The 23,162-nt window shown below is 56.4% G+C and overlaps 2 protein-coding genes across 2 annotated transcripts in view; both read right to left on the bottom strand.

The window, feature by feature from the left end:
- Window positions 1–7,715: 7,715 nt before the first annotated feature.
- LOC116997978 lies at window positions 7,716–12,267 on the bottom strand. Its single transcript, XM_033063254.1, has 2 exons — window positions 12,254–12,267; window positions 7,716–12,125 (listed from the first exon to the last, which is right to left on the bottom strand). The coding sequence occupies exon 2, from the start codon at window positions 9,969–9,971 to the stop codon at window positions 9,054–9,056; it is 918 nt and encodes a 305-aa protein (XP_032919145.1). The 5' UTR covers window positions 9,972–12,125; window positions 12,254–12,267; the 3' UTR covers window positions 7,716–9,053.
- A 550-nt stretch (window positions 12,268–12,817) lies between these two features.
- The window catches only part of LRFN5 (leucine rich repeat and fibronectin type III domain containing 5), a 37,595-nt gene continuing 27,250 nt past the window's right edge, over window positions 12,818–23,162 (bottom strand). The window contains 5 exon segments of the mRNA XM_033063253.2: window positions 12,818–14,328; window positions 15,250–15,706; window positions 15,709–16,173; window positions 16,176–16,463; window positions 16,466–16,654. Of these exon segments, the coding sequence (XP_032919144.1) occupies window positions 13,416–14,328; window positions 15,250–15,706; window positions 15,709–16,173; window positions 16,176–16,463; window positions 16,466–16,634 (2,292 nt within the window). The 5' untranslated portion in view covers window positions 16,635–16,654 and the 3' untranslated portion in view covers window positions 12,818–13,415.

The raw sequence follows: 23,162 nt of genomic DNA, 5'->3' as shown, positions 1-23,162 counted from the left end.
GGATACAGGGATGGGATACAGGGATGGGATGGGATACAGGGATGGGATGGGATACAGGGATGGGATGGGATGGGATGGGATGGGATGGGATGGGATAATGGGATGGGATACAGGGATGGGATGGGATGGGATGGGATGGGATGGGATGGGATGGGATGGGATGGGATGGGATAATGGGATGGGATGGGATGGGATACAGGGATGGGATACAGGGGTGGGATACAGGGATGGGATACAGGGGTGGGATACAGGGATGGGATACAGGGGTGGGATACAGGGGTGGGATAATGGGATGGGATGGAATAATGGGATGGGATGGGATGGGATGGGATAATGGGATACAGGGATGGGATACAGGGATGGGATGGGATACAGGGATGGGATACAGGGATGGGATACAGGGATGGGATACAGGGGTGGGATACAGGGGTGGGATAATGGGATGGGATGGAATAATGGGATGGGATGGGATGGGACACAGGGATGGGATGGGATACAGGGATGGGATGGGATACAGGGATGGGATGGGATGGGATGGGATGGGATGGGATGGGATAATGGGATGGGATACAGGGATGGGATGGGATGGGATGGGATGGGATGGGATGGGATGGGATGGGATGGGATAATGGGATGGGATGGGATAATGGGATGGGATGGGATGGGATGGGATAATGGGATACAGGGATGGGATACAGGGATGGGATGGGATACAGGGATGGGATACAGGGATGGGATACAGGGATGGGATGGGATGGGATGGGATGGGATGGGATGGGATGAGATGGGATGGGATGGGATGGGATGGGATAATGGGATGGGATGGGATAATGGGATGGGATAATGGGATGGGATGGGATGGGATGGGATGGGATGGGATGGGATGGGATGGGATGGGATGGGATGGGATAATGGGATGGGATGGGATAATGGGATGGGATAATGGGATGGGATGGGATTTAAGGTCCCTTCCAACCCAAACCCTTCTGTGGTTCTATGAACACAAGCTTTGCCATCAGCTGCAGTCAATGATGAAGCAGGAGCTCCCCTCTGAATCCCAGCTCCTCCTCCCTGCCCTGCTCAGGACAGCCTTTGCCTCAGGAGGGAGAACAAGTCCCAGGGCTTGTATCCTTGTATCCCTGGGACTTTGGATCCTTGGCAGTTTGGATACAGGGCAGGTGCTTCCACCACCACAAACCAGGCACACCCCGTGCCTCTGGCAATGTCAGTGCACCGTTAATACCCTTCCTCTGTGTCCAAATGAGAAACACAATCCCAGCCCTCCTATATTGCAGGAATTTTTTTAAGCTCAGTTTATTGCAGCCTGTCAAGACGCTCTTTGCAATTTGTACCCTGCTGCATCACTCCAAAGCACAACTAGCAGCCTCTCAGCCAAGCTCCACCAGTTATTTGTTCAGTCAATGTGAGGGAGTAATGGGGACAGAAAGGACACTTGTGCAGCACATTTATCTACTACATCAGCAAAACACACAAACAGAGCTCAACCCTGTTTAAGAAGCAGCACTGAGACTCCACAGAGCTCCAGGCAGAGGTTTATCCAGCACAGGTAACCGTGCAGCATGTGTTCAGACAGCAGTGCTCCCCACCATGCTTCTGCAGCACCATTTCCCACCAGAGCCATCTCTTATTGCAGTGTCAGGCACAGGCCTGGGTGACAAGTTCAGAATCCCCCCACACTGCTGGCCAAGCACTGAGGGCAGGTGGGACTGTCACCACCCCAGGAGCCACCCTGTTCCCAGCTGCTCACCCTCCTCTGCTCCTGTGACATTACCTGGGGACCTGCTGAGCCCCCTTGAGCTCAGCCTGAGCCCAGGTTTGGGTGGGTTACAGCAAGAAGCCTTCTGGGAAAGCCACAACTGACTCTTTTCTTTCAAGAATGGCTTTTTCTGTGGCTACAAAATCAATGTTCCCTAAGGGTTTGCCTTCCACCTTCTCACCTCCTGTAAGGGGTTTTCAGCTCTACCAAAACACTAGGCAAGTACACTTTATATTCTCTGGTTTCAGTGAACTGTACAACACCACACTTGCAGGGAAGATGCTCCCTGCATCCCTTGGAGGCTGATTTGTAGGGGTTTGGGCCATCCCCCATGCCCTTGCTCCCTGCTGAATCCCAGAAACACAGAACTGCCTGGGTGGGACCCTCTGCCCTGCTCCCTGCCCGGGTCCCTGCCCCTCTCAGCCTGGCCCAGGCCAGGTCACTCAGGGCTTCACCCCTTGGCTCCCAAAGCTCCATGGACAGAGGTGCCACACACACCCTGCCCTCCCTGCTCCCAAACCCAGCCTGAGCCACTTGGCTGAGGCTGGAGAGGCAGCAGGACCAGAGCCCCACTGCTGTCCTGCCTCTTCAGCAGCCCTGGCACACAATGCTGAGGCACAAAAAACTCTTTTCATCTCCCTAACGTGCAGGGAAGGTTCCAGCCCCTCAGCAAATTACCCACATTGTCCTCCAAGATGGTGACAGGACATCAGCCCAGATTAGAGTCCATCTATTTCAAATTTCAGTAGGGTTTTAGGACGTTAAGGGTCAGAACATTTTTTAGGGATGAACACTCCTAAATAGTGAAGATGGATATTAGGCCACTTGGAAAGAATGAGTGTTTCTGAGCAGTGTAATTACTGTCCCTCAGCAGCATGAGCACAGATGTGGAGGTGCATATTGCAACCTGAAATCATTCTGGAGGACCAGGCTGTTTCCAGGAAAACTGGGAGAGGGATTGCCATGGCATCAGGCAGACAGCAGTGTGGTAACATCCTCCTTACCTCACCATCTTCTCCTGCCTGCTAGCCAGGGAAAGTCTCTTTTAGGAGACTGAAAATGTCATCCTAAGGTGTGTGCCAAGGTGAACCAGCCCTGCTCTGATCCTCTGTCCACAGAGAATTTACGGGAAAAATTACAGGAAACCGTGATCCCTAAAGGGTGACCCTCCTTCAAACATTTTTCCCACTGGCCTCAAAATTCCTCACGTGTCTGAGCCAGGGCACACCTGGGGGACACTCCCTTGCCTCTGTCTGTGCTTGTCCTTGGCAGCCCCTGACAGAGCAGAGCTCCTGCCCCAGCCCCGGGCCTGGGATCACACAGTGACACTGCCCCAGGCCACTCTGCCAGGGTGTCTGCAGCTCCTGGTGCCACCAGGAACCCTGAGACTGGGATCACACAGTGACACTGCCCCAGGCAGCCCTGCCAGGGTGTCTGCAGCTCCTGGTGCCACCAGGGACCCCAAACCTGCAATCACACAGTGACACTGCCCCAGGCAGCCCTGCAGGGTGTGTGTCTGCAGTTCCTGGTGTCACCAGGAACCCCAGGACTGGGATCACACAGTGACACTGCCCCAGGCAGCCCTGCCAGGGTGTCTGCAGCTCCCTGGGGCCACCAGGAACCCCAGGACTGGGATCACACAGTGACACTGCCCCAGGCAGCCCTGCAGGGTGTCTGCAGCTCCTGGTGCCACCAGGGACCCCAAACCTGCAATCACACAGTGACACTGCCCCAGGCAGCCCTGCAGGGTGTGTGTCTGCAGTTCCTGGTGTCACCAGGAACCCCAGGACTGGGATCACACAGTGACACTGCCCCAGGCAGCCCTGCCAGGGTGTCTGCAGCTCCTGGTGCCACCAGGAACCCCAGGACTGGGATCACACAGTGACACTGCCCCAGGCAGCCCTGCCAGGGTGTCTGCAGCTCCTGGTGCCACCAGGAACCCCAAACCTGCAGTGACACAGCGACACTGCCCCAGGCCACCCTGCCAGGGTGTCTGCAGCTCCTGGTGTCACCAGGAACACCAGGACTGGGATCACAGTGACACTGCCCCAGGCAGCCCTGCAGGGTGTCTGCAGCTCCTGGGGCCACCCAGGAACCTGAGACTGGGATCACACAGTGACACTGCCCCAGGCCACCCTGCCAGGGTGTCTGCAGCTCCTGGGGCCACCCAGGAACCCCAAACCTGCAATCACACAGTGACACTGCCCCAGGCAGCCCTGCAGGGTGTCTGCAGCTCCTGGTGCCACCAGGAACCCCAGGACTGGGATCACACAGTGACACTGCCCCAGGCAGCCCTGCCAGGGTGTCTGCAGCTCCTGGGGCCACCAGGAACCCCAAACCTGCAGTGACACAGTGACACTGTCCCACACTCAGTGCCCACACACACGTTCCCTGTCCTTTGGTGACCTGCTGGGAGAAGCAATTCCCACAATAACCCACTCAGGCTTGGGGCCACTCTTCAGGAAGCCCCTGCAGCCTCTCAGTGCCAGCCTGCCAAGGAGCCCAGCACTGGTGGGGACACACCGGGACACAAGGAAGGGCTGTCTCTGAGCCAGAATTCCCTTCACCTGCAGCAACTCAGATATTTGCATGATTCTTCAGCGAGTTTCCAAGTCCTGGATCTCGTAATAGGTGACTTCTGCTTGCTGATGTTCCTCTAAACCCTTTATGGATGCAATGCCATCCTGGGCAGAGCAGCCCCCACTTCCAGCCCCACAAGAGGATCACCCACAGCACCAGACAACCAAGCACACTCTACTCCACAGACTTCCAAGGTTTTTTTCCCCAAACCTGACTCACAACTGCAGTGAATTCTGCCCCATGAAAGCTGCATCTCCAGTTAGCATCAAACAGACACGTGGAACTTCTCTTGACAGTTAATTAAAAGGATGCAGAAAGGAATCAGCAAAGGGAAAGTAGCTCTGCTCTGTGCGTGGCAGCCTGAAATTGGAGGCACTGAGTGAAGGGAATAACATCCCAGTAACGTGGAATGAAATCCCACGCACGGGTGTGGTGTGTGCAGCTGGAACTTGGGGCACTTTGGTGTAACAGGGCTCCAGCAGCTGCATGCAGGATGCCAGAAGGAAGCAGCAGCCTCTGCTGCTCCTGTGCCCCACACTCCTGGGGCAGGAGTTTGCTCTGCCCAGCTGCTCTGCAGACCTCAGGGTCACCTGCTTGCCCCAAGGGAGGTCAGTGGTCCTGGACCTCACTGGAGTCACTCCAGGCTGCAGAGAGAGGTTTGGGGTGTGGACTCAACGCCCACTGAACATTTCACTGCAGAGTTTATCTGGGGCTCAGTCTCCTCCAGAACTGGAACCCATTTGCACTGCACAGCAAGGAAAGGGAAGAGCAATACCTGCTGGGACTATAACCCACATGAAATCCAGGCTGTGTGCAGCACCAGAAGCGTCACTGCTCAGGCTTGGTGAGGCAAGGAGCGATGATCCAGCTCCTGAGCCAAGCCTTGGCTTTGCCCTGGCAGTGCCCCTGGGCACACCATGTACTGGATGAATCACGGAGCATCTGGAGGCTGTGAGGGGCCAGACCTGCACTGAACTCCTCACACAGGCACAAGCCTTGGGTGCCAAGCTGGGGCTCTCTTGCCAATGCCATGGGTGAATCCTCCTCTGCAGCACCACAGGAGGAAGAACAGGAGGGGACCTGATGGGTGAGGCTCTCAGCTCAGCCTCTCATGGGCTGTTGTGTCCTGGGTCATGTTGATGTCTCTGCTGGTGCAGGCACACCAGCTGCCCCAGCTGAGGTCCATCATCAGCACAGCAGGACAGGGGCCAGCAGTGGGCCCAGGAGAGCCCCACGTGGGCAGTCCTGGTGACGAGACACACTTACCAGAGCTGTGATCTGTTCTCCTGAAGTTATGCTAAGGCTGGCTGATTCACTGTGGTGCTGAGGAAGCTCTAATTATATCTGTGAGCCAGATGGAATGCTGACAAGGGAGAAAAAAAAATCCAAAAAACCCCTTTGGTCTTGTTACAGGAGCAAGGCAAGGCTGTGTGGACTGAGGGACTGGGGCAGCATGAGAGAGTCCCAGGCCAGTCCCCAGCTGTCCACTCACCCTGGGCCATCCTGTAAGGGCTGACACTGGCCCAGAGCTCCTGGCACACGGCGCTGGAGCAGCCTGCAGTGCTGTCCCCCAGCACAGCCCTCCTGGCACAGGGCAGGGGGCTCTCAGACAGGGCTCCCTCTGCCCAAACCCTGTCACTGCCCAGCACCAAGGGGCAAAGCCAGGCAGCTCCCTGGTGGCCACCGGGCCAGTGTCACCAAGGGTGGGGCTGCAGACAGGTACAGCTCAGTGCTCCACTCAGAGAGACAGGAACCACCCTCAGGAACCACCCTGAACCCAGCCATGGCTGGCTGCAGGGCCCAGCCTGACCTCACACAGCGTGGCTGGGCACAGACCCCGGGCAGTGCGGGGTCACTCCATGGGCACAGACCCCGGGCAGTGCAGGGTCACTCCATGGGCACAGACCCCGGGCAGCGCGGGGTCACTCCATGGGCACAGACCCCAGGCAGTGCAGGGTCACTCCATGGGCACAGACCCCGGGCAGTGCAGGGTCACTCCATGGGCACAGACCCTGGGCAGTGTGGGGTCACTCCATGGGCACAGACCCCAGGCAGTGCGGGGTCACTCCATGGGCACAGACCCCGGGCAGCACAGGGTCACTCCATGGGCACAGACCCCGGGCAGTGCAGGGTCACTCCATGGGCACAGACCCCGGGCAGTGCAGGGTCACTCCACGGGCACTCACAGGACCTCTCTGCATCAACCAACCTGCCAGGCACAACCCTCTGGATCAACCAACATGCCCATGCCATTGTAGTAAAACATTTATTTGTTCAGGTGATTGAAGCTACCATGTTTACAGCTTGTGACCTCACCACTGGCGACATGGAACATGACCTGGGACTGCAGCTGTTGCCACCAGATTTCTCATCATAATTTTTAGTTATAAAAACCTTGGACACCAGAAAAAACAGGTATTTCAGACTTTAAGTGGCAGATGGGAGATAGGAATCCTGTGAGGGGGGAAGACAGTTCTCAAGGCAGCCGACCTTGCCGGCCAGGGGCCTCGGCTGCAGCTTCAAGTAAAGGTTTGGTGGGTGAGCGCGGAGCCACACGTCAGTCCTCGCAGACTTGGAACCGGATTGTTTTCTGCCGAGTAACAGCGTCGGGGGCAGCGCTTTCAGGGAGTGCAGAAGGGCTGGTGTCCTGCAGAGAGGCCCCGGCTTCTGCACAAAGAGACAGAACAGACACAGTGAGGGCACGAGGAGCAGCGCCAGCCTTTCCCTTGGCCAAAGGGGTGTGGGACCACAGCAACAGCCCCAGGAGCTGCCACAGGGCACAGCACCCAGCAACAGCCCCAGGAGCTGCCCTAGAGCCATTCTGGGCACAGCACCCAGCAACAGCCCCAGGAGCTGCCAGATGGGCACAGCACCCAGCAACAGCCCCAGGAGCTGCCAGATGGGCACAGCACCCAGCAACAGCCCCAGGAGCTGCCAGATGGGCACAGCACCCAGCAACAGCCCCAGGAGCTGCCAGCCTGGGCACAGCACCCATGAACAGCCCCAGGAGCTGCCAGCTGGGCACAGCACCCACCAACAGCCCCAGGAGCTGCCACGGGGCCAGCCCGGGCACAGCACCCAGCATCAGTCCCAGGAGCTGCCAACCTGGGCACAGCACCCATGAACAGCCCCAGGAGCTGCCAGATGGGCACAGCACCCAGCAACAGCCCCAGGAGCTGCCAGATGGGCACAGCACCCAGCAACAGCCCCAGGAGCTGCCAGCTGGGCACAGCACCCATGAACAGCCCCAGGAGCTGCCAGATGGGCACAGCACCCAGCAACAGCCCCAGGAGCTGCCAGCCTGGGCACAGCACCCATAACAGCCCCAGGAGTTGCCAGCTGGGCACAGCACCCAGCAACAGCCCCAGGAGCTGCCCTAGAGCCAGCCTGGGCACAACACCCAGCAACAGCCCCAGGAGCTGCCAGCTGGGCACAGCACCCAGTGGTGGTCCCAGAACTGCCCCACTCTCCAGCTGGGCACTCACCAGGGGTTCCAGGAGCTGCCCCAGAGCCAGCCCAGGCAGGACGCAGCAGCAGAGCCTGTCCTCAGCCCTGGCACCCTCTGTCTTGGTGCCATGTGCAGGGGCTGGGGCAGCAGAGCACGGCAGCTGACAGGAGACTGGGATAATGGGGGACTGGGATAACGGGAGACTGGGATAATGGGGGACTGGGATAATGGGGGACTGGGATAATGGGGGACTGGGATAATGGGGGACTGGGATAATGGGAGACAGGGCTAACAGGAGACTGGGATAATGGGAACTGGGCTAACAGTAGCCAGTGTCCCCACCCACACCTCTGCCACAAGTCTTGCCACCATCAGGGAGTGCAGGCACAGCACTGCTGCTGCTGCTGCTGCTTCAGGGAAAATCCAGCTACCAAGACAACTCCAGAACCTCCAAATCCAGCAAAGCTCATTTCTGCAGAACCAGAGACTTCTCCATTTTCTAGATTTGCTGCTGCCCTTGCCCAGGCCAAGCCTTTGCCCACGGCAGGGGCTCAGCCCTGCACACTGCCAGGGGCTCCCGCAGAGCTGGGCGCAGCAGGGCAGAGCAGCAGCTGGGCACAGACACAGCACTCACCTTCCTGAGGTTTGCACACACGAGGAAAGGTCACTGCAGTGAGGGTGTGCCTTGTGTCACTGTCCTGCCCCCCAGCAGGCACAGGGACAGCCCTGGGGCAGCTGCTCCACCCAGCACAGCCCCACTCACCTGGGGAGTGCAATGTGCTGCTGCCATGTACCAGTGCAAATACCAACCAGGCACGGCTTTAAACTCAGCTCTGGTTTGCTGTCGGTTACAGCCCCAGACTGGCCACAAGGAGCCCAGGCTCAGGCCAGGTGGGGGTCCCTGTGTGCCCACCGAGGGGCTGGGCTCCAATCCTGACTGGTTTTCCTCACTGCCTGTCCCAGCAGGAATTTCCCCTGCACAGGATGGGGCACAGCTTGCACAGAGCAGTGCAGGTGCCCCAGAGCAGCCTGGCAGTGCAGGAGGAAAACCAGCTCACACCAAGCCAGGCACACCAGCCTGGGCTCACCTTTCAGAGTGCTGACCCAGGTGCTGCTGACGTGCAGCTCTTGAGATGACTGAGGTGACACAGCACCACAAACCTGCAGCTTCTTCTGTTCATTTTAATACAAGCACAGTCCCTCATGTGGAGTCTGCAGCCAGCCAGGAGCCACATTTGCTCTTCCCTTTCAAGTTTCCTTCCTTCCAAGCCAAGTTTCCCTTTCTCTCCAGCAGCAGCCTTTGGGGAAATGGGAGAACCACGGCATTTGTAAGCAGGGCCCCACGGACTGGCCACAGTTTGCTGCTTTTAAACCAGAGCTCTGACCAACATTAAAATTACTGCAGGGAGAAGGCACCGTGCAATAGTGGCTGCTGCTAGTGCAGCTTTTGGGCAGGGAGGTGCTCCCTGAGGGGCAGCAGCACCTTGGCACAGGGAGGTGGGTGCTCCTGAGCCATCCCAGGGTGACCCCTGTGCGAGGGGCACTGCTCAGGCTCAGCACCAACGTCACTGCTACCCCTTGCCCCAGGGGAAGAGAAGGGATCCTGGCAGCTGTGGCCATTCCTGCTGCTCTGAAGCCATTCCCAGGAAGCAGCGTGCCCCTCTGTGTGCTGGCTGCCACCACGGCTGCAGGCACAGCCCTGCCATGGCACACTGCTGCACCCTCCAGAGGGCACAGACCCCAGCACTGCCCACCCTGCACAGCTCTGCGCCACTGAGCACTCCACGGCACACTGCTGCACCCTCCAGAGGGCACAGACCCCAGCACTGCCCACCCTGCACAGCTCTGCGCCACTGAGCACTCCAGGGCACGCTGCTGCACCCTCCAAAGGGCACAGACCCCAGCACTGCCCACCCTGCACAGCTCTGTGCCACTGAGCACTCCACGGCACACTGCTGCACCCTCCAGAGGGCACAGACCCCAGCACTGCCCACCCAGCACAGCTCTGCGCCACTGAGCACTCCACGGCACACTGCTGCACCCTCCAGAGGGCACAGACCCCAGCACTGCCCACCCTGCACAGCTCTGCACCACTGAGCACTCCAAGGCACGCTGCAGGGCTCTGGGATGCTCCTGGGGCAGTGCCTGGGACAGCAGGGCTCCCATGGTCCTGGCAGGGAGCTCCTGTGCTGCTGGCACCAGTGCCACAGCTGTGCCAGTGCCACAGCATGTGCTCAGGGCGAGGACATGCCTGGGGAGGGGAAGGCAGCACAGACACAGCGACACAACAAACACAGCACCAGCTCCTCCAGCCCCAGCACACCCCAGGCACAGCCCTGTGCTCCAGACAGCACACCAGGAGCTAAGGACTGCCTGAAGGAGTTTCTGCTCCACCAGGGCCTGGGAATAAAGACCCTCTCATGGCTAAACCCTCAGATAATCTACAGCTGAGCAGGAGCTCAGAGCCCAGCTGCAGGCAGGCGGTGCCCGAGGGCAGGGAGGCACCTGGGGCTCATGTCCCTGAGACCCCTCTGATCTGGGGGTGATGCTGGGGCCACAGCACATCACACCCCCATTCCATCACCTCCCACAGTGAAGAGTTGTTCCAGTTTGGGGGAAATAGCCTGATGTCATTCTGATCCAGGAGCATCTTAGCACTTTTTCTGTCTCACACAGTTGGCAACCTATGGTTTTTGCAGAACAGAAAGGACAGAGAATTTCCTCCTCCATGAGGCTTCCCACACTTTGAATCAAGCATGAATAAATCAGAATGTCCCACTGCACAGTTATTCCAGAGGGAACAGATGATTCCATGCCCAGGGCATTCCCAAGGGATGATCCTCTCAGCCAGGGAGAGAAGCTGGAACAAGAGGAACCCCCAGATCCCCCTTCCTGCGCTATCAGCAGAGAACCAAACCTAACACAGGGCCATATGGCCCCTGAATGCTGCTTGACACAGAGGCACCACGGACAGAACATCAGCTGCAGTGCTTAGAAAATTATTCCTTTGAGTGAAAAATTACAAATATAAAAATAAACTTCCTTAAACCACAAGACACCATTAGTATTTTAGCACTTTCACAAAACATCACACAGATTTAGGTCCAGTTTTAGACAACGTATAAAATAATTTTCATTTGATGTTTTTAAAATGCATGACTGAAGCCAGCCACCCCACAGCAAACCTCTGACACTCTCCCAGTGTGGGGGGAAGGCGCCTCTGCCAGCACAGACCCTCACTGGGGCTCAGACCTTCACGTTTGACCCACCCTGGGCAAAGCCCTTGTCATCAGACTGCCAGACCCTGCACAGCCCCCCTGTCCTTGACAGCACGTTATTTAATAGCTCCCTCCTGCTCCTGCAGTGCTCATGGCTTGCCAGAGCAATCCAAGGAGGGATTTATTGGATTTTTTTAAACTTTTCCAGCAGGAAGCGGGTTTTCTCATTTTGAGGCTTTGTTTCCTATTTGGTCTCTGCATTCCCTGAGGAAGCAAAAAGGGTTTCTAAAAAAGAAGCAGCCTCTTCCTTTTAGGACTATTACACCACCCTCATTGACTTTGTTCTCCCATGACAGGCAATAAATCACCCAGAGCCACCCCCACTGGCCAAGAGCATCAGCCCTGCACTGATGTTGGGTGCCAGGGGCTGCTCCCCACTGTGAGATCCCCCCACAGCTGCCCTGGGCCCTGTGCCCTGCCTGGAGCCAGGCTGGCCCCTGGCACCTGCCTCAGCCACAGTGCCCCCCAGAACAAGCATAAAACTTCACTATTCTCTCACTTTTATGGCCACAAAGCCCATCTTATTATCTGGCATCTGAGAATGCACAGTGCTCACATATTCAGAGTTAAGCTGTCTCTAATTTGAATATGATGACCATATGAGTTTAATTAATATTAACTGCGGGCTTCCCTTTGCAATGAGCAGAGCAGCTGCCATCCACATGACAAACTCTGCACCTGCTGTCCCCTGCTGCTGTGAGGCTCTGTCCCTGCACAGGGGCCCAAAATCACTCTGTCCCACAGGCACTGCAATTAAGAGCAGCTTAAAGGTGAGACCATCATCCTCCAGTGCACTGAGGAGTGAAAGGAACTGGATCAAACCATAAAGGAAATACATCCCAAAAGCCTAGGAGAGCAGGAGATGAGCATCACTGCCTGCCCAGCCAGCCCTGGGGCCGAATGGCCATGGCCCTGCTGCTGCAGCCCTGCCTGCCCACCTGGTCACCTGCCCGCCTGGTCACCTGGCTATCTGCCCACCTGGTCACCTGGGCATCTGCCTATCTGGTCACCTGGCCACTTGGTCACCTGGCCACCTGCCCACCTGGCCACCTGCCCACCTGGATATCTGCCCACCTGGTCACCCGGCTATCTGCCCACCTGGTCACCTGGCTATCTGCCCACCTGCCCACCTGGTCACCTGTCCACCTGGTCACCTGGCGACCTGCCCACCTGGATATCTGCCCACCTGGTCACCCGGCTATCTGCCCACCTGGTCACCTGGGCATCTGCCTATCTGGTCACCTGGCCACTTGGTCACCTGGCCACCTGCCCACCTGGTCACCCGCCCACTTGGCCACTTGGCCACCTGCCCACCTGGGTATCTGCCCACCTGATCACCTGGCTATTTGCCCACCTAGTCACCTGGCTATCTGTCCACCTGTCCACCTGCCCACCTGGGTATCTGCCCACTGCCCATCTGCCAGCCCCACTTGTGGCCCTGCTCAGCTCTGCACCCCAAGGCTCCCCAGCCCCTCTCCCTCCCTCAGGACTGGCACTCCCTGCACCGTGGGATGCTCCGTGGGTCAGGCACCTTCCCAGGGAGAGCCATGTGAGATCCCAGTGCTTCCCAGTGCTTCCCAGTGCTTCCCAGTGCTTCCCAGTGCTTCCCAGTGCCCAGCCCGCCACGGGGCACAAGGGCTGGACCCCGCACCCCGGGCCTGCTCCCAGCCCCACGGGGGAGCTGTGGGCACCAAGGCCCCGCTGCTCCGGCAGGGCAGTCACCGCGAGGCTGGCTGGCGTACCGAGTGAATATTTTATTTTACACAACATAACAACACAGCGTTGTTGCTCCTGTACAGCATCTGCCTAAAAACAAAGGCAACACCATTGTCACGGAAAAGAAATATACAGTCTGACCAGTTTAAAAAATATCATTTTACTGATTGATCCAGAAGTGGTTATTTGTTAGCTTGGAGGAAATTGCATTTCCTTTATAAAAGGCTTTTTCTGTGAAAACTCTCTCTTTTGTTTTCTGCTACCGCAGAACCAGGAAGCCAGTCCTAGAGCAGGGAAGGCACTGGTGCTGTTTCGTGCTTTTTTTCGCCCCTTAATCTTTTTTTCCTTTTTTTTTTTTTTTTTTTTTTTAATCTCTGAATGTTGCCTTCGGTTTTGATATTAAATAAAACCAAACGAAAACTAAACAACCCCCGGTGTGCACTGGGTGGCTTATACAGAACCCCGCATGAACAAGCCATTAATCAGCGAGACAGCAGTGGACATCCAAATCCAATTCCCTGCGGAAGGGAGTTTCACACAATGTTTGGTGTTTTGTTTTTACTCAAAATAAAAATAATAAAAAAAAAAAAAGAAAAAAAAAGAAAAAAAAAGCAGGTCACACAGTGCTTTCCAATATCCACTCAGAACTGGAGAAGGTTGCTGTGGCGCCCTGGGCGGCGGCGCAGTCTGCCTGGAGCAGCATGCCGTTCATGGACAGGCTGCGCTTGGAGCGCAGCCCGGGCGCGCGGGGCTCCAGCAGCTCCCCGCCCAGCGAGCGCCGGCGCTTGGCCCGCGCCGCGTCCGCCGGCAGCGTCAGGAACTTACTTGGCTTGGATTGTGCTCTTTTGTACGAGTGGGCCGCGTCGGGGGCGCGGCTGGCCAGCTGCAGGGCCGTGGAGTTATTTCTGTTCGAGTTCTGGGGCTCGGCGCTGCCGCCGGCCTCGCCCTGCGGCTCGCTGCCCGGCTTGGGCCCCGACTTTCGCTTCTGCTTCTGCGACAGGGACGTGCTGGAAGTCCAGGCGGGAGGCAAAGCGGAGGTAGTGGTGGCTGAGTCCTGGCTGGAGCCGGTGTCCGGCGACTGCGTCAGGCCATCGCTGGCAGCCTTGCAGCACTGGACGCCCTCCTCGTGCCCGAGAGCCTGCTTGGACATGGACTGCGACAGCACCCCGCTGCAGCCCTGGATCTGAGCCCCGTTGGTCTGCGAGTACACGTTGCTGACCTTGGTGGCCTTGTGCTGCCCGTTGTTGTTGCACACCTTGTAGCGGATCATGAGGATGATGATGAACACGAGCACGGACGCCACGATGATGCCCCCGATGATGATGATCATGGTCCCGCCCAGGAACTGGGACTGCATGAAGTGGCAGCGCACGTAGTCCTGCTCGGTGGTGAACTGCGTGCAGCCCACCACTCTGGTGGCCGTCAGCGAGGTGATCCCGTCGTCGTAGATGGCCAGGACGCACAGGTCGTACATGGTCCCCGCAGCCAGGTTGTTGACCAGAAAGGTTTTGCTCGTGGGAGGTATCATTCTGGGGAGAAGGAAACCAGTGTGAATGAACCTGGCGGACACACCGGCACCTTCCCACCCCGTGGGGCAGCCCAGGCCGTGCTGGGCACCACCCTGGCCTGTGTGTCCGTGGGGCTGATCTCCATCCCCCAGCAGCTCCTGCCTGGCCTTTGCTGGAGCAGCAGTCACTGCCCAGCCCCTGGCACAGCTCAGCATGGCACAGCCCCCATCAGAACAACCACAGCAAAAACATGGAATCATAGGATGGCTTGGGGTGGAAGCAACATTTAAAGATCTAGTTCACCTTCCTGCCACAGGCAGGGACACCTTCCACTACACAAGGCTGTCCAAGCCCTGTCCAGCCTGGCCTTGGGCACTTCCACTGGGTGGGGCACCCACAACTTCTGTGAGGAACTTGTGCCAAGGTCTCTCCTCACAGAGAAGAATTCTTTTCAGTTATCTGATCTACATCTACCCTCTTTCAGTTTAAAGCCACCATCCTTTGTCCTAATAATGGATAAAGAAATTCACAGAAGAAATGACCGAGCAAAGCCAGTGTTGAAGGCTGCAAAAGCTTCACCAGGCAGCACGGAGCCCCCCTGCACTCCCCCAGCACAGGCACCAGCAGAAAGCTCTGAGGAACATGGTCACAGGCACTGTCTTCCCTGTGCTTCCATAAAGCCAAGCACATTAGGATCCATTTAATCCATCTACCTTCACAACCTTTCTCAGATCAGTTCAGAGGATTAGAGATCCATTTGGATTATCTAAAAATAACTCTGTTCTAAGTGATTTTCCCATTTGTGAGTAGAAATGGCAGGAGTCCTTCCTGAGGCTCCCACCATGGGCTGCCAGGCTCTGCTCAGCTGGCGCAGCACGGCACAGGAGCTCCAGCAGCAAGCACCCAGCACGGTCCCACACGGCCAGGCTGGGGCTGCCTTACCTGTAAACAAGGGAGTCATCGTAAGTACCATTGTACTGGATTTGAAACATACGTATCCCGGGAATATTCCTCTGAAAATTGAATTTCAGCAGAGCCGTGGAGGACGTCGCCTCCGCGACGACCACCTTCTTATCCTGGCTGACTTTAGTATCCCCATTGCTACTGCTGGCATTGGAGCCCGACTTGGTGGACGTGGAGATATCCGAGGAGCCTGGGTCAGGCTCGTGGATGTGGTTTGTGCTGTTCAGCAGGTGGGGGAGTTTGATGATGTGCAGGTCCACGGTCTGCGTGGCCTCCCCCGCCGGGTTGGAAGCAATGCAGGTGAAGGAGCCCGTGTCCTTCACCGTCGTGATCAGGATGTCGAGCGTCCCGTTGTCGTACACCGTGGACCTGGTGGCGTTGGAAATCAGTTTGCCCTCCGGTGAAATCCAATGGATGGCCGGCTCGGGGTCCCCCGGGCCTTGCAGCGCAGGGCTGCGCGCTGCCCCTCCAGCACCCGCAGCTCGTGGGTGTGCCGCGTGATCAGCGGGGGCTCGCACAGGAACTCCTCCTCCGGGATGGACCAGAAGTACCGGCCAGACAGGAGCGTGGGAGAGGCACACGTCTCCAGGTCGTCCTCCCTGGACAGGCGCCTCAGCCACAAAAGCTCACAGTTGCAATGCAAGGGGTTCCCACCAAAGCTCAGCGCAAACGTTGAGGGGCTGATAATTCCTGAGGTTGCCAGCACCTGAGCGCGCTGGAAGAGTGGGTCAGGAGGAAGCTTCTGCAGTTTGTTGGATGTGACATCCAGCCTGGTCATCTTGTGGAGGTGGGAGAAGGTTCCCTTAGGAATATGGTCAATCATGTTGTGGTCAAGACTGAGAGTGTGCAAACTGACCATTTTCTCCACGGCATCCCAAGGGATGGTTTCCAGATTGTTGTAGACAAATCCAATTCCTCGAGAGCTAAAACATCATCGAAAGCTGTGGAAGAAATTAAAGTCAGCTGATTATTGTTCAGTATCAAGTGGTGGAGGTTGGAGAGCCCACTGAACATGTCATTAGTGATCTTAGTCAATCGGTTGCTGTTCAAATGCAGAGCCCGCAAATTGCGCAGGTCGGCAAACGCGTGAGGTGTGATAAAACTGATTGTATTCCGGGACAGCGTCAGGTCCACCAGGCTGGTCATGTTGGCAAAGTCTTTCCTTTTAATGTTTGTAACAAAGTTGTCTGCCAGCGCAGCTCCACGGTCCTCCTGTCAATGTTGGGAGGAACAAACAAGAGCCCTTTCTTGGCACAGAGGGTGGCGAGGTTCGGAGACAGGATCTGACAGACGCAGCGCTTGGGGCAGATCTGAGCTCGCACCGCTACGCCAATGAACAGCAGAAACAAAAGCAGTTTTTCCATTGTAGAACAGGTTCAAGAGCCTGCAAGGGACAGCAAACTGCAGTTAGTCTCTGTGAGATAGGATGGACATAATAAAAAAGCCAGACAGATAGTCTGTGATTAAACCATGGAAGTGAGGTTCAGGTAGCAACGAGTCACCCTGCCGTGTTACCTGGTTCACTTCACTGGCCCTGCCGACACCAGAGTGCCTGCCAGGCACAGCTGAGACTCAGGGATGCTTTTACACACACCCCACACTCACATACAAATGACAAAGCTGTTGGGAAGCCACTGCTGCCCCTCGGCCCCTCCTGCTGAGCCCACCTGCTGCCCAGCACACCTGCACATCCCAGCAGAGCCCCTCAGCTCCCTGGCTGCTGGCCATAGTGACAAAGTCCAGGTACAGAAAACGAGGAGTGGTTCATGTGTGCTTCACTTGCTAAGCTGGAACTCTCAGTGGCCTTGAAATCGCAGCAGCTCAATGGGTTTACAGGCATCTCCACTGAACATTTAAGCTCTTAATGCTCCTTTCAGAATAAATTCAGAAGGCTCTAATTTTATGTCACTCAAACCCCAAAAATGCAAACAAAACAAAACAAAACAAAACAAAAAGAAAAAAAAAATTAAAAAAGGAAAAAAGAAAGCCCTCACAACAGAGATCTAACTAAAAATGGATCTTGGGCTAATTTTAGCTGATCACAGCTTTCCGGCTCCCCCTGGAAAGCCCAGCAGCTCAATCAGCTTTATTGCTTACACTGCCAGGCCCAGCTCCTCGTGGTAAGTGGGAACAGGGCCGATAGCAGCAGTGCCCATGCCAGCCCAGTGAGATCATCCGTCAGTGACTGTGCCAAGGGCTCCAGGCACGGGCGGTGGGAGGGCTGGGGGATGCTCCTCCGTGGAGCAGGTGGCATGGGCCCGTGGAGAGGCACCCACGTGTCTGGGAGGGACCTGGTGCCTCTGTGAGCAGTGGAGCTCAGAGGGGCTCCACGCTGCCTCTGGAGCACTCGCTCCCTTTGGGACTGGCACAACTGCACATCTTCACATCAGGTCACTCAGACCCATCACCATCACAGAGATGCATTAATGAAGCTCAGCTAAAACACAGTTTCACAGCTAACCAGAACCAGAATTGTCGCTGATATTTAAAGACATTTAGTGTTAGAACAATTACTGCTCCTGTTGTCCACTCTGTCCATAACCCAAACCAAATCTGTGGTGCTGTGCAAGCAGAGGCAACAAAAAGATCAGTGAAAATACCAGTCCTAAACCCTGCTTTTCAGCACAATCAATGCACTTTTTCCTGATATTCTGAGGACTGCAAGTATTCAGGACTACTGCAACTTCTGAGCTCCCAGTGGAAAAATAAAAGACTGCTACTGCAGTCCAAAGCAGAGTGTGCTGCTGTGGGCAGTGCTGGGAGCTGCTCCCACCACCAGTGCAACCATCACCATTCCTGCATTGCATCACTGCAAATCAGAGCAGCCCTGCAGGTGACAAGGACCTGCAGGAGAATGGCAATGCCAAGCAGTGGAGGGAAATGCCTGCTGCAGCCCCCAAACCCCACTGTGTCACCCACGGCCACCCCCACCCAGCAGCTGCACTTCATGGCCAGGACTGTCACCTGTCCTTCCCAGGTGGGACCTTGCTCCTTTGGTGTACACCTGGTACACACCAGATTGGAAAGGGCTCAGCAGCTCAGGGCATCTGCAGCTCGGCCACTGGGGTCCCTGGACAGCCTTGTCTGGGGACACCAACCCATTTAAATTTGCAACTTCATGCTGCCAGTTTAGGTGCATGGTTATGATTAAAGTCTGTGCCTGGGTTCAGCCAAGTCCATTGCTACAGCTACCCAGGACACACACAGCCTGAACCCGAATCAGCAAGATCATGAGGTTGGAAACCCCATTAGAAGATGAAACAATCCAACAACAGCTGGGATGACAAGGTTACCACAAAGTTACCTAGCAGCAGAGGTGGGTTTTTTGGATGCTAAGGAAGTTTGGATATTGTCTCTGCCGATATCCTCTGGCCAAACGCCCAGCACATGGCAGAGCTGGATGCAACACCATCAGTGACCATCAGGCTCAAGGGCTGCAGTGAATGGGCCAAGAGCAGCCAGTGGCCAAGAGTAGCCAGTGGCCAGTCGCCAGCACTGTCCCCCATGAGCTGGGTTAGGGACAGTCCTGTCCCATGTCTCTCAGTGACCTGGGCAGGGAGGTGAGTGCCCCTCACCACATGCCCATGACACTGACAGGGGAGGGACTGAGCCCTCAGGAGCATGGGGTGCCTATGGAGAGCTCCTGGTGGATCAGAGTGCTGAGCACCCACCAGCCCTGAGCGAGGATTTGGCATCTGGGTGCCTCAGCTGATGGAAACAGCCACACCTGGATCTACATGAGGCAGCTGGCTCCCCAGGCTGTGCAGGGAGGGGACAGCCCATCCTCCCCAGCCTGGGCATCATCCCTTGCTGCAGGGGCAGCACAAAGTTTTCACCTCCTTGCTGAAAAAAAAACACAGAGCATTTCCTCCCAGAGCGCTTGGTGCAGCAGTCTTGTTGGTGGGCCTCAGCACTGAGACATTCCAGGTGACAACAAACTGCAGGACAGCCACCAAAAAACACATCTGCTGGGAGTCAGCCTGGACGTGTGTCCCCTCCTCTCCCAGCACACCTCATCCCCCACACAGATAATTTGCAGAGATAGCAGTGCTGACATGCCTTAGAGCTCATTGCAGAAACCACCTTTTTGACTAATGAAAGCAATACGTGATTCTCATTACTTGCTTAAAAAGATAAAAAAGCAGAAGGAAACTGCATTCATACATAAAACAAATGCCAGCTTCCTGGGAAGGTGAGCACTGCTCATTTACTGCTCGCTGCCTGCAGTAGGACAAGGCTAGTCAAGCTCTTCATGTGACATTTGTGATTCACAGAAAAAGCCTCTCACATACACTGCTCTTTACATCATTCTGTTGCCACATTTGATCATTTGGAGTTACTCATCTGTCTGCACAGCCCAAGTTCGAGTTGCTGTGGGCTGCACAGCTTATGGTCACACCGAGTGACTGGTGTCTCCAAAGAGCCCCAGCACAGCGCCAGGGGCTGGAGCCCTCCCTGCTCCCCAAGGCTGGAGGGGACTGACTGGAGCCCCAGACTGCTGCTCCTGCCTTCTCCTGCCCCCATTTCTCAGGCACAGAGCAGGTGTGACAGGGTGGGCAGGGGCTCATGGAGGCAGGACAGCACTGTCACTGTCACCCCCTGCCCTGGCACCCTCGAGTGGGACACACAAGGGGTGACACTGCCATGGTCCTTCCCACAGGGCTTCTGGCAGCTGCAGAACAGCCATCCCTGCATGGGGGGAACCCTGGGAAGGGCAGAACAAGGAGTTTAGTTTCACAAAGCTCAGTGGTTTATAAACAGGTTAGAGGGTTTGATGAATTGGAAACAAAGAACCTGAGGAAAAAAACATTTGAACCAAAGGGACTCATGCAGAGGTTTGCTTTGGGGGGCTGTGCCAGCCACCCAGCTGAGCTGGCCAGGATCACCATCCAGCAGCACCATCCAGCAGCACCAGTCACACCACGCTGGACACTTGCTATGGGACTGGGCAGGTGAATCCCCATGGGAGCCAGGGCCGGGAAATCTTGTACCCTGGTCCTACTTAAAGGGCTTCCAACAGCCACCAACCCCTCAGGCCTCAGGAATCTTAGAAGGAGGAGCAGGGGGAGACCCAGGCCAAAGTGAAGGCAGGGGCAGCGCTGCCAGCTCACACAGGGATGATGCCTCTCCTGACACAACGTACGTTCCTTCTTCAAAAGCTCTGGATTTTTGCTGGGTTTCCCCTGTCTTCTACACAACAAACAGCTTCAGCACTTGCCCTGCAATACACAGCTTAAAAACATGCCCATAAAGTCCAGAAATCGAGGAAAAATAGAATAACCTTTTTTTAAAGCACTTTATTTTAGAATTGCTTCAAATTGTCTGGAGCAGACAACACTCAACAGTGCCAAGTGCTTGGAAAGGTAAAAAGCCCGTGGGGTTCCTGGAGCAGTGCACGTCACAGCTGGAGAGTTTCCAGCAGAAGCAGGGACATGGGCACACACCAGGCATTGTCCCTTGAGTCCTGCTGGCACTGCATCCCATGTCCTGCACTTTCACAGGAATGCTGGAGCCCCCAGGAGCAGAGGCAGGGTCAGGGTGGCTGCACTCAGGGGAATGCCCAGGGCTCCTGGCTCCCCGTGGGGATTCACCTGTCCAGTCCAGAGCAAGTCAGCGTGGTGTGGCTGGTGCTGTGGATGGTGATCCTGGCCAGCTCCGCACAGCCCCCAAGCAAACCTCTGCATGAGTTCCTTTGGTTCAAATGGTTTTTTCCTCAGGTTCTTTGTTGCCAGTTCAGCAGAACCCTCTAACCTGTTTACAAGGCACTGCCACCTCGCCCGCTGTCCGCCCCAGCAGCTGCTGAAGCTGTGTCACTGCCTGGGGCTTTTCCAGCACAGCCATGAGCCCAGAGGGCTCTTTGCCTGCTCCTGGGGGCAGAAGGTCTCAGCAATGCATCTCAGCCCAGCAGCAGGAGCACCAGCTCCCCAAGGCACCTCTAACCCCTGTGCAAGCAGCACAAGCCTAAGCTGGCACTGTCTGTCACTATCCTTGTGCCTGGTGAGCACCAGCACCCAGGGCTGCTGGCCCTGTGCCAGCCAGGCTCTGTGGACACCACGGTGCAGACAGACAGACAGGCTGCTCCACTTCCCTCTACAAAATGTGCATTAGGGATTCCATCCTTTTCCCTTCCTCCAGCCCCCAGGAATCATCCCTGCAGTGGTATGCAACACAGGGAAAGCAGCACAGCCCCACTGCCTGCACTCCAGAGCTGCAGCCCCCTCCCAAACCCCAGCCCAGGGCTGCCAGTGCTGCCCAAGACAGCTTCCATCCAAGACAGCTTCCAACCTCACCCCCAAGCCCATGACCCTGCACCCCAAGCCCCGTGCAGGGCAGCAGTCAGGGCCAGAGCTCTGCACAGGGGATGTCACCAAAACCATCTCAGCTATAGTGGTACACACACATTGGGTTTTAAGGTCACAACACCAAGACATGTGAGGTCCCCCCAACCCAACCCATTCTGTGATTCTACACAAAGCTTTCCAGCTCCTGAGGAGCTCCTGAATCAAATATTACAGATATGGCAAACACTGACAGCAACATCAGCATCAGCCATGCAGCTTCCTAAGTGAATAATTGTTTAAACAAGGCAGATTTTAACCTACCAAAACATTTTATGAATTGGGGTATTGTGGCATTTTAAAAACGTTTTGCCACCTCACAACACAACACAAGGGAAAGATGAAGGGGTTTTAGTTGCTGCTCCTCTATCCCTCTGTTCCACAGCCACGCATTCCCGGTGGCACTGAAGGGGAGGTAGCCATGGTGGCCCTGCACAACCTGCCCCACGCCCCCAGCCACAGGTCTGGCTCAGAGGGGTGTGTGGAGAGCACTGGCCGGGGGGAAGAGGCTCCTCAGGGTCACCAGCACCACCCTGGGCAGTCCCTGGGCAGGGGTACCCAGGGCACGGGGGTGGCAGGGCACCAGCCATGCCCTGCACGAGCAGAGGGTGCCCCCAAGTTCAGGGTGCACACCTGAGCTGCTGGCTGACTGCTGCAGGACTGGGCAGTGCCAGCTGTGCCAGCTGTGCCAGCTGTGCTGGCCATGCCAGCCACTCCCCACTGCTGTCCTGGCACGGGCTCGCTGTCACCTGCACCCCTCCCTGCAGCTCCTCCTGCCCGAGCACGCTGACGTGCTGGCAGGTCACACAGTGAGGAAATCTGAGCAGGAGCCCCAGGGTCCAGCACAGCCAAACCGCTCCATGGCCTGACCTCACACCCTCACCCCAGTGCCCAGGGTCAGGGCTCACCGTGAGGCTGCGTGGGGCTGAGCTTCACCCACTGCCACCTCTCCAGCCTGTAAAGTCCCTCGGGATGCCACCCCTCCCTCCAGGTGTGCACCACAGCACACAGCTGTGTGTGGCTGCAGAAGTGCTGAGGGGAGCAAGGACAAACGGAAAGCAGCCAGGCCCCAGGACACACAGGGATAAAAACCTCCCACACACCCCAAACTCCCCATCCCTGACACCATCCACAGCACAGGATATAGGTACAGGACACCAGCATGGCCATTGCTGACTTATTGCTGTGATAAATACGGAATAACGGGAAAATGAGGTGATTGATGCCTCATCCCCACAGATGCTCAAGGCAAGACTGGGTCTAGTGGAAAGTGTCCTTGCCCACACCAGGGGCATGGAACAAGATTAACTTTAAGGGGCCCTTCCCAACCAAACCATTCTGGGATTCCATGAGTCTATAAGATTATTCTTAAGGTTTCCTTAAGAATATTCCACCATTTTTAATGCACCAACACCTCATCCCCCAAGGGCACTGCAGAGGGATGAGGTGAAGGGGAGCCAGAAACTGCCTGGGGCACTGTGGGCAAACCCAATGTGCCCACCAAACACACACTTAACTGGGGGAAATGAGAAGCAGAGGAAACAGCACTGTGCA

Source organism: Catharus ustulatus, chromosome 6 (genome assembly GCF_009819885.2).
Source record: "Catharus ustulatus isolate bCatUst1 chromosome 6, bCatUst1.pri.v2, whole genome shotgun sequence".
NCBI lineage: Eukaryota > Metazoa > Chordata > Aves > Passeriformes > Turdidae > Catharus > Catharus ustulatus.
The sequence above is the reverse complement of the archived record's forward strand: the minus strand, read 5'-3'. Positions and strand labels throughout refer to the sequence as shown.